The sequence below is a fragment of the Bos taurus genome, chromosome X (assembly GCF_002263795.3).
Source record: "Bos taurus isolate L1 Dominette 01449 registration number 42190680 breed Hereford chromosome X, ARS-UCD2.0, whole genome shotgun sequence".
Lineage (NCBI taxonomy): Eukaryota > Metazoa > Chordata > Mammalia > Artiodactyla > Bovidae > Bos > Bos taurus.
Window position 1 is genome coordinate 76,088,704 of NC_037357.1, and position 17,613 is coordinate 76,106,316.

A 17,613-nucleotide genomic window follows, 5' to 3' on the forward strand; every position below is an offset into this window, starting at 1 on the left:
GAAAAAAATAGGTACAATTTTGTTAACCATTCAAAGATCTTAGTGAGCCAGTTTGAATTCCTTCTTTAGTTACTCTTGTGGTTTTATTCTGAATCTAATTGTTTCCCTCTATTATAGCTAGCTAATTCCAGTATATAGTTGCTGCTGCTGCTGCTAAGTCACTTCAGTCGTGTCTGACTCTGTGCTACCCCATAGACGGCAGCCCATCAGGGTCCCCCGTCCCTGGGATTCTCCAGGCAAGAACATTGGAGTGGGTTGCCATTTCCTTCTCCAATGCATGAAAGTGAAAAGTGAAAGTGAAAAGTGAAAGTGAAGTCGCTCAGTCGTATCTGACTCTTCGTGACCTCATGGACTGTAGCCTACCAAGCTCCTCCACCCATGGGATTTTCCAGGCAAGAGTACTGCAGTGGGTTGCCATTGCCTTCTCCGAGTATATAGTTGAGACCTTTCTAAAAACTTTTATTCCTCATACTAATATAGTAGTAGTTTTCTAGTTTAATGGGACTTAAAATATCGGGTTCGTGTTTTGAATTTGAGGCTATCTAGCTATGGCAGGAAGGCCACATTGCATATATTAGCAGGGTAAGAAAGCAGATTGACTGCTACTTTTACAGGCCTTTTTAATGATATTTCTTTAGCGTTCATTTTAGAGAACTTTTGTTGTCTGATATGTAGTTATCATGGTTATGTCTTTTAAATGACTTTTAAATTGTATTTATTGTGAAAATTATAAACAGAAAAGGTAAAGAATTTCATAAAATTTCATATTTTCTGTTTATGTGTAAACAAGGCTTAAAGAAAAACTACGTTGATTACTTCAGGAATTTTTACCCTGAGAAAGAATTTTCTTTTCTTAAGAAAATTGGAGTTTTTCCCTCATGCTATAATTACACCTCAGATGGTGTGTTTTCAGATAATTCAATTTCTTGTCATTCTTGACCATTTCCTACCTTTTTCACATTTCTTTAATAATGTGATCTTAAAATGGTGTATATGTTATTTGTGTTGCTCAGTCTGAAGTGAAAAGATTAGTTGATGTGAAGATTATATCTGATTCGGTCTCTAAGCTGTGACTAATCTTTTTTTAGCTTAGATAATCTTTTGTCTTTCAAGATTACTGTTGGGTGTCCAGTATGAATTAACTGTGGTAATTTTGAAAGGTGGTGTATTTCAGGATCTATATTAAGGCCTTCAGTTTTATTTTACTCTTGTGCAGCAGTAATAAGTTGGTTTAAAATACTTTAAAAATGTGCCTCAGCCTCTGAAATGGCTGTTTGAATTGGCCTGTCCTTAAAAAAAGACATTATTTTCCAAACTTTGTAGTTGATTATCTACACTGCAACTGAAAGGCGTGTACTTACAGCCTAATGGACTCATAATGCATGATTACACAACTTCAGAACCCATTTTGTTGAATGAAGTGGTGACATTTTATGCACTATTAAGCCAACTAGGATAATTTTCTTGCTCTTAGCCATAACTTCTCTGTGTCCTTATTGAAGAAATTTTGAGATGTGTTGTAGAAGGTTTTTGACAGGAAAGAGTGTTTCTAAATATATATGGAAACAAGGCCTTTTTTCCATTATTCCAGCAAGAAAAATACGACAGATGAAACTTGTGAAATGGGAGAGTGGTTGAAATGTCCAGGTTGTGTTATAAAACATTAAATTATTTTTATTTAGTAATAGTTCAATTTGAAACATGAATTTTGAAATTACAGCCTTATTCCATTTTTTAAAATACCCTACCAGTTATGAAAGCTCATATGTGTGATTATATGTGTGTATAAAATAAAGCATTAAGAATTATACTCTCAGCATTTCCTGTCTTTGTAATCCAGTTTATTTAAACCAGCTCAAGAAGGTAATCTTGTTTTCAATAAATATGGACAGTTTTGTTTCTTTTACTATTTACTCCATAAACTGAATAAAATAGACTAGAAAAATAGTATACTGAGCCTTGGATAAAATAACTATAATATAAAAACTGCCCTGTATAATATGTTGTCCTGGGTTTATGTTGACAGTTTCCCTTGATTCTTTGCTGTGCAGATCTACTTGAAATTATCTAACTCTTCCCTCTCAAAATGAATTACATTTTCTTCTTATTGTATGTGATCTACAGAAAACAAGAAAGCAAAAAGAATATAAAAAAATCATCAATGATTCCATCTACTCAAGCTACTAATGTTAACACTTTAAGGGTATTGCTTTCCAGACCCACTTGTATGCATGTGTAAAACTCATACACATATAACATTTTGTCCTCTGAAAATACATTTCGTACTCTGGTTTTTTCACTTAACACGTTTCTGTGTCACTGTATATATTTCTGAATGGCTATATTTTGCTGTATGCATTCACTGTGACTTATTTACATAATTCCCCATTGTGATTGTTTAGTTTAAACCCAGTTTTTTCCCTATCAAAGCAGCATGGAAATAAACATCCTTTTAGCTAAATTTTCATGTCTTTATTCAATAAATATTCACTGACTGCCTACTGTGTGTCAGCCATTGTATATAGTATTGAGTTACAACACTGAGCAGGAGGAGAAGAGGGTGACAGATGATGAGATGGTTGGGTGGCATCATCAAGTCAATGGACACGAGTTTGAGCAAACTCTGGGAGATAGTGAAGGACAGGGAAGCCTGGTGTGCTGTGGTCCATGGGGTCACAAAAAGTCAGACACAACTGAACGACTGAACAACAACAACAGTGAGCACAAAGCACAAAGTTACTACTCATGTGGAATTTACATTCTCGCAGGAGAGCAGTTAATCAGGTAATCACATTGCTATATATGTAGTTTATAACTGAAATGGATTCTCTGAAAGAAAAGGAATACTGTTTTGTGAGAGAATAGAGCCAAGGATCCTGACTGGGATTAAGGAAGAAGACCTCATTGAGGAAGTGCTGCATGAGCTGGCAGTTTTCACTAGTTGGAAGGAGTTGAGGGTGAGTTGGTATTACAGAGAGAGAGAAAGAGATTATTGTAGACAGAGTGAAAGGTATTGTGCAAAGGCCCCATGGCAGGCCAGATTATAGTCTATTTTGGGAGCTGAAAGAAAGGTATAATGTGGCATGAACACTGAAATCAGTTGTATAAGATATGACTAAAGAGGTTGCTAGGGGCCAGGCCAAAGCCATCTTATGGACTTTGATCTTAATCCTAAGAGTGATAGGATACCATTGAAAAGTTTTAAACTGAGAATATTTCTTTGCAGGCTGAACTAATTGGACAAGGAGCAGAGTGGATGGGAGGAGATCAATTAGGAGATTGTTGCAGTGGTTTGTGTGAGAAATGGTGATAGATTACGTTTGTGGTGGAAATAGAACTAGACAAATTCAAGAGATTTTCAGGAAGTAAGATTGATTCATCTTGGAGAATATTCATATATTTTTTTAAAGCATTAAGTTCCCAGAATTCTTGACATAAAGGGCAGAATTATTTTCAAAGCTTAATGGCAGATATCAAATTACTTTGTGGAAAGATTATTACAGTGCACTCTCCCATTAACAGTTATTAGAGTACCTATTTCCATACACTTTCACCAACAATGAGCATTAACTTATTTTTCTTTTTTAATATGTTTTCGAGAAATTGAGTAGATACCTCAAGTTTTAAAATGGGGATTATTTCACCAACTAAAATAGTAGTTTGAGAGAGTGTGTATGTGTGTATACACACACACTGATCTTATTTTGGCTTTGAAAAGTGTGCTTTTGATTCTTAATATTCTGTTTCCAAATGCTGAAACTAAAATAAAAAGATTTATTAATGGGAACATTGCCTTGGGAACTTGGGAAAAAGAAAAATGTACAGTAGGTTTAAGTCAGATTAAGTATGATTGGAAAAATATGGTTTTGTTGAAATTTTTAAATAACCCTAACCCAACTTCTGTTTTATATAGTCAATCCCAAGACTCGTACTTTACTAAACACTGTAACTCTGCTCTATCATGAGTTTGGATTTAGGGTTCCAAAATATTTTATATAAACATATAGTGTGTATGTGTATGTATGTATGTGTGTGTATACCTAAAGTTTTGACCATGAAGATGAAAATATAGAAATGTTTCTAAAATTTTATATAATATTTTGATAGCTTAGTAGATAAGAAATAAATGTACAGTACACGAATAACTTTCTGGCAATATGAGGATGGCTATAGCTTAAAGTAAGAAACAAAGAGAAATAAGTAGCTTTTTCAAATCTATTGAATTAGTTTCAGTTTAAAGGATATTGACCTTAGATTCAGAATAAAAGTTATATTTGTAATGTTTTTTGTATTTTCTTCAAATATTTATATAATCCTACATTACTAAACTATACTTATATTTGAATGACATGTTATACTCTCTGCTGTGTTCTCTCTTCCAACAGTTAAAAGATGTTGATACTCGGAAAATCATAAAAGCAATGCTCTCTTACGTATGGCCCAAAGACAGACCAGATCTACGAGCTAGAGTTGCCATTTCCTTGGGATTTTTAGGTGGAGCAAAGGTAAGAATAAGAAGAATTTCGTTTATTGCTATAGCTATGAAATATCATGACATTTTCTAATAATGAAACTCAGGCTGATATAAGCCACTTTTGGAGTAGTATTTTCAATGTTTAGGACCCTAATTTATGTAACTCTTCTGTGCAGTCAGCAGAAAATTATATGATAATGTTTGATTTATCTATGGATCAGACTTATAACAGCCTCATCTTAATGGAATTCACTCCTGAAACCAGTGTAAGATGCAGGATCATTGGATGTAACAAAGCAAAATAAACTATAAAAGAAGCTCATCAGAGTCCTTTGGCTCTTATTGATACATATTTCTGGTAAGCTTAGTTCTCAGTTCCTAGTAAATTGAAAAGAGGATGAAGACATTTTAGGTACATTGATAGTCATAAGTGATAAACAGCACTGTGACATGAAGGGGGGGAAGGAAAGAAAAATAGGAAAACTTTGGTACAAGACCTTGATGCAAGGAATGATTGAGGGCAGGAGGAGAAGGGGAAAACAGAGGATGAGATGGTTGCATGGCATCACCCAATCAATGGACATAACTTTGAGCAAGCTCCATGAGATGGTGAAGGACAGGGAACCCTGGCGTGCTACAGTCCATGCGGTCGCAAAGAGTTGGACACGACTTAGCGAATGAACAATAGCAAGCCACCTCAGTTCATCACTGTGCAGTAAAACATTTTAATAAGGCAAAGTTAGAATCAAGTTAGGATAATGACTGGGTTTTTAAGAAGAACTCTTTTCAATTAATTCAGATTTTAAACTCAGTGAAGTCTGTTATCTTTAGGTACAATAATAGTCATTTGTTGTTCAGTCTCTGTTTCGTGTCTGACTCTTTACATCCCCAAGACTGCAGCATGCCAGGCTTCCATGTCCTTCGCTATCTCCCAGAGTTTTGCTCAAACTCATGTCCACTGAGTCGGTGATCCCATCCAACCATCTCATCCTCTGTGGTCCCCTTCTCCTCCTGCCTTCAATCTTTTCCAATTTCAGGGTCTTTTCTAATGAGTCAGCTCTTCACAGTAGGTGGTCAAAGTATTGGAGCTTCAGCATCAGTCCTTTCAATGAGTATTCAAGGTTGGTTTCATTTAGGATAGACTGGTTTGATTACCTTGCAGTCCATGGAATCCAAGTCTTCTCCAGCACAGTAGTTCAAAAGCATCAGTTCTTTGGCCCTCTTTATGGTTCAACTCTCACAACCATACATGACTACTGGAAATACCATAGCTTTGACTAGATGGACCTATGTCAGCAAAGTAATGTCTCTGCTGTTTAATATGCTGTCTAGGTTTCTCATAGCTTTTCCTCCAAGGAGCAAGTGTCTTAATTTCATGGCTGCAGTCACCATCTGCAGTCATTTTGGAGCCCCCCCAAAATAAAGTCTGACACTGTTTCCACTGTTTCCCCATCTGTTTCCTATGAAGTGATGGGACCAGATGCCACAATCTTAGTTTTCTTAATGTTGAGCTTTAAGCCAACTTTTTCACTCTCCTCTTTCACTTTCATCTAGAGGCTTTTTAGTTCGTCTTCACTTTCTGCCATAAGGGTGGTGTCATCTACATATCCGAGGTTATTGATATTTCTCCTGGCAATCTTGATTCCAGCTTGTGCTTCTTCCAGGCCAGCATTTCTCATTATGTACTCTGCATAGAAGTTAAACATGCAGGGTGACAATATACAGCCTTGACGTACTCCTTTTCCTATGTGGAACCAGTCTGTTGTTCCATGTCCAGTTCTAACTGTTGCTTCCTGGCCTGCATATAGGTTTCTCAAGAGGCAGGTCAGGTGGTCTGGTATTCCCATCTCTTTCAGAATTTTCCACAGTTTCTTATGATCCACACAGTCAAAGGCTTTGGCATAGTCAATAAAGCAGAAATAGATGTTTTTCTGGAACTCTTGCTTTTTCCATGATCCAGTGGATGTTGGCAATTTGATCTCTGGTTCTTCTGCCTTTTCTAAAACCAGCTTGAACATCTGGAAGTTCATGGTTCATGTATTGCTGAAGCCTGGCTTGGAGAATTTTGAGCATTACTTTACTAGCGTGTGAGATGAGTGCAGTTTGTGCGGTAGTGAGAGCATTCTTTGGCATTGCCTTTCTTTGGGATTGGAATGAAAACTGACCTTTTCCAGTCCTGTGGCCACTGCTGAGTTTTCCAAATTTGCTGGCATATTGAGTGCAGCACTTTCACAGCATGATCTTTCAGGATTTGAAATAGCTCAACTGGAATTCCATCACCTCCACTAGCTTTGTTCATAGTGATGCTTCCTAAGGCCCATTTGACTTCACGTTCCAGGATGTCTGGCTCTAGGTGGGTGATCACACCATCGTGATTATCTGGGTCATGAAGATCTTTTTTGTACAGTCCTTCTGTGTATTCTTGCCACATCTTCTTAATATCTTCTGCTTCCATTAGGTTCATACCATTTCTGTCCTTTATCGAGCTCATCTTTGCATGAAATGTTCCCTTGGTATCTCTAATTTTCTTGAAGAGATCTCTAGTCTTTCCCATTCTGTTGTTTTCCTCTATTTCTTTGCATCGATTGCTGAGGAAGACTTTCTTATCTCTTCTCTTCTTTTCACAGTTATTTGTAAGGCCTTCCCAGACAGCCATCTTGCTTTTTTGCATTTCTTTTTCTTGGGGATGATCCTGACCCCTGTCTCCTGTACAATGTCAGGAACCTCCGTCCATAGTTCATCAGGCACTCTGTCTGTCAGATCTAGTCCCTTAAATCTATTTCGCACTTCCACTGTATACTCATAAGGGATTTGATTTAGGTCATTCCTGAATGGTCTTGTGGTTTTCCCCACTTTTTTCAGTTTAAGTCTGAATTTGGCAATAACGAGTTCATGATCTGAGCCACAGTCAGCTCCTGGTCTTGTTTTTGCTGACTGTATAGAGCTTCTTCATCTTTGGCTGCAAAGAACATAATCAATCTGATTTCGGTGTTGACCATCTGGTGATGTCCATGTGTAGAGTCTTCTCTTCCGATAACATATCACTTCCTGTTTATTTTATATTTACTTTTAACTCTGGAAATGATGTTAGACAAAAGTCAAATTCAAGTGATTTTCTTATTCAAGTTCAAAATGAGTTGTAAAGCAGCAGAGAGCTCAAAACATCAACACTGGTTTTGGCCCACGAACACCAAATGAAGGTACAGTGCAGTGGTGGTTCAAAAAGTTTTTGCAAAGGAAACAAGAGCCTTGAAGATGAGGAGCATAGTGGCCGGCCATTGAAAATTAACAATGGCCAGTTGAGAGCAGTCATTAAAGCTGATCTTCTTACAACTACATGAAAAGTTGCTGAAGAACTCAGTGTCGACCATTCTGCAGTCGTTTGGCATTTGAAGCAAATTAGAGAGGTGAGAAAGCTCAATAAGTGGATGCCTCATGAGGTAACCAGAAAATCAAAAAAAAGTTGTCATTTTGCAGTGTCGTCTTCTGTTATTCTGTGTAACAACAATGAACCATATCTTGATCAGACTATGACACGTGATGAAAAGTGGATTTTATATGACAACTGATGATAACCAGCTCAGCGGTTGAACCAAGAAGCAGCTCCAAAGCATTTCCCAATGCCAAACTTGCACCAAAATGAGGTCATGATCACTGTTTGGTGTTCTTCTGCTAGTCTGATCCACTACGGCTTTCTGAATCCTGACAAAACTATTACATCTGAGAAATATGCTCAGCAAAATCAGTGAGATGCACCAAAAACTGCAATGCCTGCAGCCAGCATTGGTCAACAGAAAGAGCCCAAGTCTTCTCCATGACAAAGGAGAAGACTGACTGTATGTTGCACAACCAGTGCCTCAAAGGTTGAATGAATTTGGTTACAAAGTTATGCCTTGTCCATCATATTCACCTGACCTCTCATCAACTGATTACTACTTCTTCAAGTATTTTGACACCATTTTTGCAGGGAAAATGATTCCACAACCAGCAGGCACAGAAAATACTTTCCAAAAAGTTTGTTGAATCCTGAAGCACAGATTTTTATGATATAAGAATGAAGAAACTAATTTCTCATTGGCAAAAATGTATTGATTGTAATGGTTCTTATTTTGATTAATAAAGATGTATTTGAGCCTAGTTATAATGATTTATAAAGTTCATGGTCTAAAACTGTGATTACGTTTGCACAAACCTAGTACTACCCTTGGTATCATCAGGCATAGTGCTTTCTTGTGGCTTTAATATACATTTCTCTAATGGCTAATGATGTTGAATATCTTTGCTTGTGCTTTGTTGCCATCCATGTCCACTTTGATGAAGTGTCTGTACAAATGTTTTGTCCATTTTTTATTTGGACTGTTGTTTCTACTGTTGAGTTTAGTGAGTTATTTATATATTCTGTATGAGACCTTTCTCAGATATATAATTTGCAAATATTTTCTCCCAGTGTATAGCTTGTTTTTCAGTTCCCTTAATAGTATCTTCTATAGAATAAATGTTTTAAATTTTAATAGATTTCAGTTCATCATTTTTTTCTTTATGGATTATGTTTTGGTTGTCATGTCTAAGAACTATTTGCCTAACTTAAGGTCATTAAGATTTTCCCCTGTGTTTTCATCTAAAAGTTATATTTACATTTAGATCTGTGCTCCATTTTGCATCAATTATTATTTTGCATTTAAGTGAAGTTTCATGGTTTTGTCTGGTTGTTCCTACATGAAGGCTCTCTTCTCCCCATTGAATTTTCTTTGTTTCCTATTGCTGCTATAACAACTTTTCAAAAATTTAGTACTTAGACAACACGAATTTATTGTCTTATGTTTCTAAAGGTCAGGAGTCCAAAATTAGATTTCACTGGATCAAAATAAAGGCATTTAGCGGGATTGTGCTCCCTCTAGAGTCTCTTGAGAGAGGATCAGTTTCCTTGCCTTTTACAGCTTCTGGGCTTCTCTGATAGCTCAATTGGTAAAGAATCCGCCTGCAATGCAAAAGACCCCCATTCAATTCCTGGGTTGGGAAGATCTGCTGGAGAAGGAATAGGCTACCCACTCGAGTATTCTTGGGGCTTCCCTTAGGGCTCAGCTGGTAAAGAATCCACTGCAGTGTGGGAGACCCAGTTTTGATCCTTGAGTTGGGAAGATCCCCTGGAGAAGGGAAAGGCTACCCGCTCCAGTATTCTGGCCTGGAGAATTCCATGAACTGTATAGTCCATTGGGTCCCAGAGTCGGACACAACTGAACAACGTTCACTTTCACTTCCAGCTTCTAGAAGTCACCTGATCGTTTGGCTTGAGGCCCCTTCCTCCATCTTAAAGCTAACAGCAACTTCAGTCTTCTTGACTCTTAACTGTTGGATTCTATAGTCATATCATTTTTTTCTTCATTTTGGCCCTCCTACTTCCCACTTATAAGGACCTTTTTGATTATATGTGGCCCACCTAGATAATCCAGAATACTCTCCCCAGCTCATATTCTTTAATCACATCTGCAAAGTCCATTTTACCATGTAAGGTATCATCTTCTAGGTTCTGGATATTAGTACATGGAAATATTTAGGGAGCCACTATTCTTTCTCAGATAGATAGTTGGATGTCATCATTTTCTGAATTGTTTCTTTGATCTATGTGTCTCTCCATTCATCAACATCACAATGCCTTCCATATTGTAGTTTTATAGTACGTCTTAAAGAGAGATAGTATGGTTCTTCTGATTTTTTTTCCAAAATTATTTTGGCTTTTCTAGTTTCTTTTCTTCAATCATTGCTACAAACAAGCTGGATGGGACTCTTAAATGGATTTTTAATAAATCTCTAGACCAATTTAGGGAAAATTGATGCCCCTTACTATGTTGATTCTTACAGTTGATGAACACAGTATGTCTCCCCATTTATTTAGATCGTCTGTAATTTATTTCATATGTATTTATAGCTTTCAGCATATAGATACTGTACATATTTGATTAGATCAGTGGTTCCCAATTAGGGGTGATTTTGCCCTTCAGGGGACATTTGGCAGTATCTAGGGCTTCCCTGGTAGCTCAGACAATAAAGAATCTGCCTGCAGTGCAGGAGACCCAGGTTCAATCCCTGGGTCTGGAAGATCCCTGGAGAAGGGAATGGCAACCCACAACAGTGTTTTTGCCTAGAGAATTCCATGAACAGAGGAGCCTGGCAGGCTACAGTCCATGGGTCACAAAGAGTTGGACACAACTAAGCAACTGACACTTTAACACTTTCAGTTCAGTTCAGTTCAGTTCAGTCGCTCAGTCGTGTCTGACTCATTGCGACCCCATGAATCGCAGCACGCCAGGCCTCCCTGTGCATCACCAACTCCCGGAATTCACCCAGACTCACGTCCATCGAGTCAGTGATGCCATCTAGCCATCTCATCCTCTGTCGTCCCCTTCTCCTCCTGCCCCCAATCCCTCCCAGCATCAGAGTCTTTTCCAATGAGTCAACTCTTCGCATGAGGTGGCCAGAGTACTGGAGTTTCAGCTTTAGCATCATCCCTTCCAAAGAAATCCCAGGGCTGATCTCCTTCAGAATGGACAGGTTGGATCTCCTTGCAGTCCAAGGGACTCTCAACAGTCTTCTCCAACACCACAGTTCAAAAGCATCAATTCTTCGGTGCTCAGCCTTCTTCACAGTCCAACTCTCACATCCATACATGACCACAGGAAAAACCATAGCCTTGACTAGATGGACCTTTGTTGGCAAAGTAATGTCTCTGCTTTTCAATATGCTGTCTAGGTTGGTCATAACTTTCCTTCCAAGGAGTAAGCGCCTTTTAATTTCATGGCTGCAGTCACCATCTGCAGTGATTTTGGAGCCCCCCCAAAATAAAGTCTGACACTGTTTCCACTGTTTACCCATCTATTTCCCATGAAGTGATGGGACTGGATGCCATGATCTTCGTTTTCTGAATGTTGAGCTTTAAGCCAACTTCTTCACTCTCCACTTTCACTGTCATCAAGAGGCTTTTTAGTTCCTCTTCACTTTCTACCATAAGGGTGGTGTCATCTGCATATCTGAGGTTATTGATATTTCTCCCGGCAATCTTGATTCCAGCTTGTGTTTCCTCCAGTCCAGCATTTCTCATGTTGTACTCTGCATAGAAGTTAAATAAGCAGGGTGACAATATACAGTCTTGACGTACTCCTTTTCCTATTTGGAACCAGTCTGTTGTTCCATGTCTAGTTCTAACTGTTGCTTCCTGACCTGCATACAGATTTCTCAAGAAGCAGGTCAGGTGGTCTGGTATTCCCGCCTCTTTTATTGGTCACATTTGCACAGTGCTGGGGAGTGCTACTAGCTTGTGATCAGTAGAGGTTAGACACTAAACATCCTGAAGTACACAGAACAACCCCTCCTATAAGAAAAATTATCTAAATGTTAGTAGTGAAGGATGAGAAACCCTGGGTTTATACTTAAGGATTTGTTTTTGTGGGAAGGGGTGTTGTAAATTTTTAAAAATGTTGGTTTCCAGTTGTTCATTGCTTGTTTATTGATACATTAATAATTGTTTATTTATATTGCTCATTATAATGATAATTGTCTTGGTAATTACTGATGTATTTGGAGTTCAGGCTACCATTTTATTTTTGAGAGCTGACCTGAGTTGAGTTTGTATATCTTAATTTATTTATTTTTAATTGGAGAATAATTGCTTTATAATATTATGTTGGTTACTGCCATATATCAACATGAATGAACCATAGGTGTACATATTTCCCCTTCCTCTTAACCCTCCCTCCCACATCCCACTCCATTCTCCCTCCACCTGCCACCACCCCCCCTGCCCCGCCCCACAAGTAGTCAGAGCACCAGATTTGAACTGCTTCCTTGGGAACAGGGAATTCCCTCCAGCTATCTGTTTTTCATGTGGTAATGCATATGTTTCAATGTTGCTCTCTCTATTTGTCTCACCCTCTCCTTCCCCCAGTGTCCACAAATCTGTTCTCTTATGTCTGCATGTCTGTTACTCCCCTGCAAATAGGTTCATCAGTACCATTTTTCTAGATTCCATATATATGCATTAATACACGATATTTGTTTTTCTCTTACTGAATTACTTCACTCTGTAAAATAGGCTCTAGGTTCATCCACCTCATTAGGACTGACTCAAATGTGTTCCTTTTTATGGCTGAGTAATATTCCATTGCATATATGTTCAATGACTTCTTTATCCATTCATCTGTTGATGAACAACTAGGTTCCTTCCATGTCCTAGCTATTGAAAATAGTGGTCTTCTATTTTATTATTTGTTTCCTGCTAGTTGTCTTTTTATTTTGTTGCTTTGTTTCACCTTTCCTACCATATTTTGCATTATTTGAACAGGTTTTACTATCCCATTTTATCTCTTGTGCCTTTTGCTCTATCTCTTTGTATAAGTTTTTAGTAGTTGCTTTAGGAATTATAATATACTTTTCACGGTCTACTCAGAATCAGTACATTATCACTTCAAGTGAAATGTAAAACCCTTACCACCCTCTAAGACCCCCTTTATGTTTACAAATCATTTTATGTGTTACATCTGCATACATTGAAAACCCCATTAGTCAGTGTTTTAATTTTTGCTCTAAACCATCAAATGTATTTTATAGAACTTAAGAATATGCTACTATATTTGCTTAGATATTTACCATTTCTGTTACTTTTCCTTCAGTCCTAATGTTCTGGGATTCATACTGCTTCAATTAGCATTACCCTGAATATGAAGAATTTCCTTTAGCTTTTCTTTTAGAACAGGTCTGCTGTTAATTAATTCTTATTAGTTTTCTTTACTCTGAGAAGGTGTTGCTGTTCCCTTCATTTCTGAAGGCTAATTTGTGGTGATAGGATTTTGGTTGACAGTTCTTTTACCACTTGAAAAATGCTACTTCCTGCTAGCCTCCCTGGAAATCTTCTGTCTTCAAATTGTTTTTCTCTTGTACTTAATGTATTATTTGTGTCTAGCTCTTTTAGTAGTTTTTTTGTCTTTAACTTTCAGAAGTTTAATTTTGATATGTCTAAGTGTGGATTTCTTTGGATATATCCCTATTTATGGTTGCTCAGCTTCTTGAATTCTTAGGTTTGTCTTTGCCAAATTAGAGGAGTTTTTGTTTATTTGAATACATTTTCTAGTTTCACACTTTTTCTCTTATTCTTCTGGCACTCTGAAAAGGAATGCTAGATCTTTTCTTATGGTCCCTTAGGCTTCTGTGTCTTGTTTACTGTTTTTGTTTTTTTTTTTAAGTCTATTTTCTCTCTGTTGTTCATATTCAGTAATTTCTATTGTTCTATCTTTAAGTTTACATTTTCTTTCCTTTGTCCTCTTCATTCTGCCATGGATCCCATCCATTCAGGCTTTTTTACTTGTTATATTTTTCAGTTTCAGATTTTTTCATTTGCTTCTTTTATCTCTATTTGCTGAGGCATTCTATTTTTGTTGATTTAAGCATGTTTATAAATGTTCTTTGAAGTACTTTTATGATAGCTACTCTGAAATTCTAGTCAGGTAGTTCTAATATTTCTGTCCATTGTATTTTCTTATTCAAGTTGCTATCTTAGGCATTCTTGGGATGATGAGTGATTTTTTAATGGAAACCTGGGCATTTGGGGTACTATTAGACTGAATCTCATTTAAATCTTTCTATTTAGCAGGCCTCTCGTGGCACTGCTCTGCAAATGGGTTTGAAAGTCCAAGGAAAGTCTTACCTTGGCCTCCAGTGTTTCCTAGGGAAAGGGACTCATGACTCTAGGTGGATAGGAATTCAGGTGCCTCAGTAAGATGAAAGACAAGCTATGTACTGGAAGGAAATATTTACAAATCACATAACCAACAGAGGGCTATATCTAGAATATAAAGAATTCCTAAAATTTCAGTAGCAAAAAACAATCCGAATATAGAATGCACAAAAGACACCAACATATTTTATCAGAGAGGATATATGAATCACAGAGTACATGCAAAGATGTTCAACATCTTTGCTGTTATGGAAATGCAAATTTAAACCACAATGAAATATCACTATACACCTATTAAAATAGTTTCAAAATTTTTAAAAACTGTGATGATACCAAATGTTGGTGAGGATGCACAGGAATTGGATCATTCATACTTTACTTATAGTAATATAAAGTGGTACCAGCCACTATGAAAGAGTATTGTTAACTGTATGACTTACCAATTACCCAGGTGGGCATTTATCATAGAGAAATGAAAACATATGACCACCTGTATGAAAATGTTCATTACATCATTATTAATAATAGCCCCAAACTAGAAACAACCATAATATCCTTCATATGTGAGTGAGTGGTTGAATAAATTCTGCTACATCCATGGACTAGTACTCAGCAGTAAAAAGAGATGAGCTGTTGATAGATGTATCATCTTTGATGAAAGAATATAAATAAGTAGCATAAGGAAGTTCTTTTGTGGTGATGGTACAGTTCTGTGTCTTGATTGTTGTGATGATTACATGGATCTGAACATGGGATAAAATTGCATAGAACCATATAGATAACACATACAAACCACACACACACTAATACACATTTAAAAATGATGAAAACTGAATGAGTTCTATAGCCTGGTTAACAGCAATGTGCCAATGTACATTTTTGATTTTGATATTGAACTACAGCTATATAATAGATGCCATCATTAGGAGATGCTGGGTGAAGGGTTATGAGTCTCTGTACTACTTCAGCAACTTTCTGTCAGCCTATAATTATTTCAAAATGAACAGTTAGAAAATCACAGTTGTCTGAGATGATTTAAGCCTAGTTCTGCTGAAGGCAGAATATTAGGGGGAAATCAGTATTTGCCACCACCACCACCCCCAGTCCCAGAATCCACCCACCGAAGAAGGAGATCTGAGATGTGGGTTTGATCCCTGGGTCAGGAAAACCCCCAGAGTAGGGAATGGCAATCCACTCCAGTATTCCTGCCTGGAAAATTCCATGGACTGAGGAGCCTGGCACAGTCCATGGGGCCACAGAGTCAGACATGACTGAGCAACTAAACACATCCTCAAAATATCACAAGATCAGTGGAAACCACATGTAATGGTATACTAATGGTCTACATGTAGATAACATCTACATGTAATCTTTTCCATTTCTTTGGTGGTTTTCCTTTTCTTTTAAAAATTACTTTTATAGGGAAACTGACAGTAATCAACAATTATCATTACAGGTAGTGTATGTTCTTAGCACCATGCTAACTACAGACAGATGACATTCAAATTCTTTATATGCTTATAAGGATGCTCTCAATTTGACCAAATGTAAATACATTTTCAAAAAAAATAAAATTGCACAATTTTCTTGGTGATACATTAGTTTCAATGACAATTTACTCTAAGTATGGCAAAGATATAATAGGCTATGCATTGTGAGAATTGCAGGCTAGCTGTAACTATTACTTTTTCTTGCACTCAAAAGTGTGGTGGTGTTTTAGTTGCTATGTCGTGACTGATTCTTACAACCCCATAAACTGTAGCCTGCCAGGCTCCTCTGTCCATTTGATTTCTCAGGCAAGAATGATGGAGTAGGTTGCCATTTTCTTCTCCAGGGGAAGTTCCTGACCCAGGGATTGAAGCTGTGTCTCTTGCATTGCAAGCAGATTCTTTATCATTGAGCCACCAAAGAGTCCCTGGTATACTGGAATGCAAGTGAGGGGATTTAGCCTTATTATACAGAAAACCTGGAATCTGTTCAAATTTATTTAAATTACTTGTGCAAATTTATTTAAATACTTTTCAGCTGTTACCTGCTGTAACTGGTTTAAGTATTACACTTAAGAGTATCCATTTAGGGTGGTGGTGGTGGTTTTGTCACTAAGTCATGTCCAACTCTTGTGACCCCATGGACTGTAGCCTGCCAGGCTCCTCTGTCCATGGGATTCTTCAGGCAAGAATACTGGAGTAGGTTGCCATTTCCTTCTCCAGCCATTTTAAGGTACAAAAATAATTAAATACTATTGGCCCTGCCTTATAAGCTGCTGATATGGTTATGGTATACTGGAAAAAATTCTGAATTTCAAAGTAGACCTGGATTTTAATTCCAGCCTCGCTGCTTACTAAACAAGTCATTAAAAATCATAGAACCTGAGTTTTCTCAGTTTTGGAGGTAATACCCATTTCATTCAGCTCTCACCTTTGTGATAGGTACCTAGGCACCATTGCTACTCCTAGAGCTATTTTTACAAAATGTTTGTTGCAGAAGGTTTCCACTGACTTATCCATACACATGCACCTGGAGATAAAGTGAGTGATAAATATATGATAAAAATTATAAATGCTGTGCTTTAAACTATAAAAAAAAGAAAGGTTAGAAAATAGAAAGTGCCAAAAGGGCTGCAGATTTTAGAGAAGGCGTCACGATAGGAATGAGATTAAAAGTGGGTTTTGAAGAACAAAGTGGAGAGGTAAATTGAGCAAGGAGACCATTTCAAGTAGAAGCAAAATGCCTAAGAATATATGATTATATGGGAATCAGAATTTAGAAATTTTTATGTTACTTGAAACCAACTATTTATTAGATTATATTTGGGAAGTTGTAAATCTTAAAGTTTTAAGCAATTTTTTCCATAGCATTGAGTTTTACAAATATTCCAACATCTGCTGTCTATTTTAATGATATTAAATGTTACAGTACCTACTTGGTTGCTAAGACATTTTTATACATTTGAAATCTTGATTGGTAAGGTTTACATAGTTCCTGTCAGTTGTAGCTAATCTTAGATTTATTGACCATATTCTTTCTGTTTATCAAAGATGAATGATATAATAATGGAACTAACGAGAACTGGGATTTCATTGTTTTTGTTAAGTCTTATAAAATTGTTTTCACATTATTAATGTATATGAATTTAATTTCTGCAAAGAAAACGGCCAGCTTTACCAACTTCCTTTTTCTAAATGATGGTTAGTGTTTTTAACAGTATAACTTTATAGAAAATGTGAAATGTGAGTAAGTGATTGACTAACTTATCTTGAATATATGAAAGCATTGTACCCCTATTTTTTTTTTCTGGTGTATTCTCATGGAGAAATAGGTTGGTGTTTGAAAGCTTAACTTGGTATTCATTGGGTTTTGTTTTATATGGTATTGGAGCAAAGGGATTTTTTCTGGGGCAAATATATCTATCAGT

General features: G+C 37.0%; 1 protein-coding gene across 3 annotated transcripts in view; it reads left to right on the plus strand.

Annotated features, from left to right (window-relative positions):
- Window positions 1-17,613, plus strand: part of ABCB7 (ATP binding cassette subfamily B member 7) — a 158,626-nt gene that overhangs the window by 108,779 nt on the left and 32,234 nt on the right. For all 3 annotated transcript variants that reach the window (NM_001192783.2, NM_001368945.1, XM_010821824.4), the window contains one exon: window positions 4,386-4,505. In NM_001192783.2, the coding sequence (NP_001179712.2) occupies window positions 4,386-4,505 (120 nt within the window). The remainder of the gene's footprint in view (window positions 1-4,385; window positions 4,506-17,613) is intronic.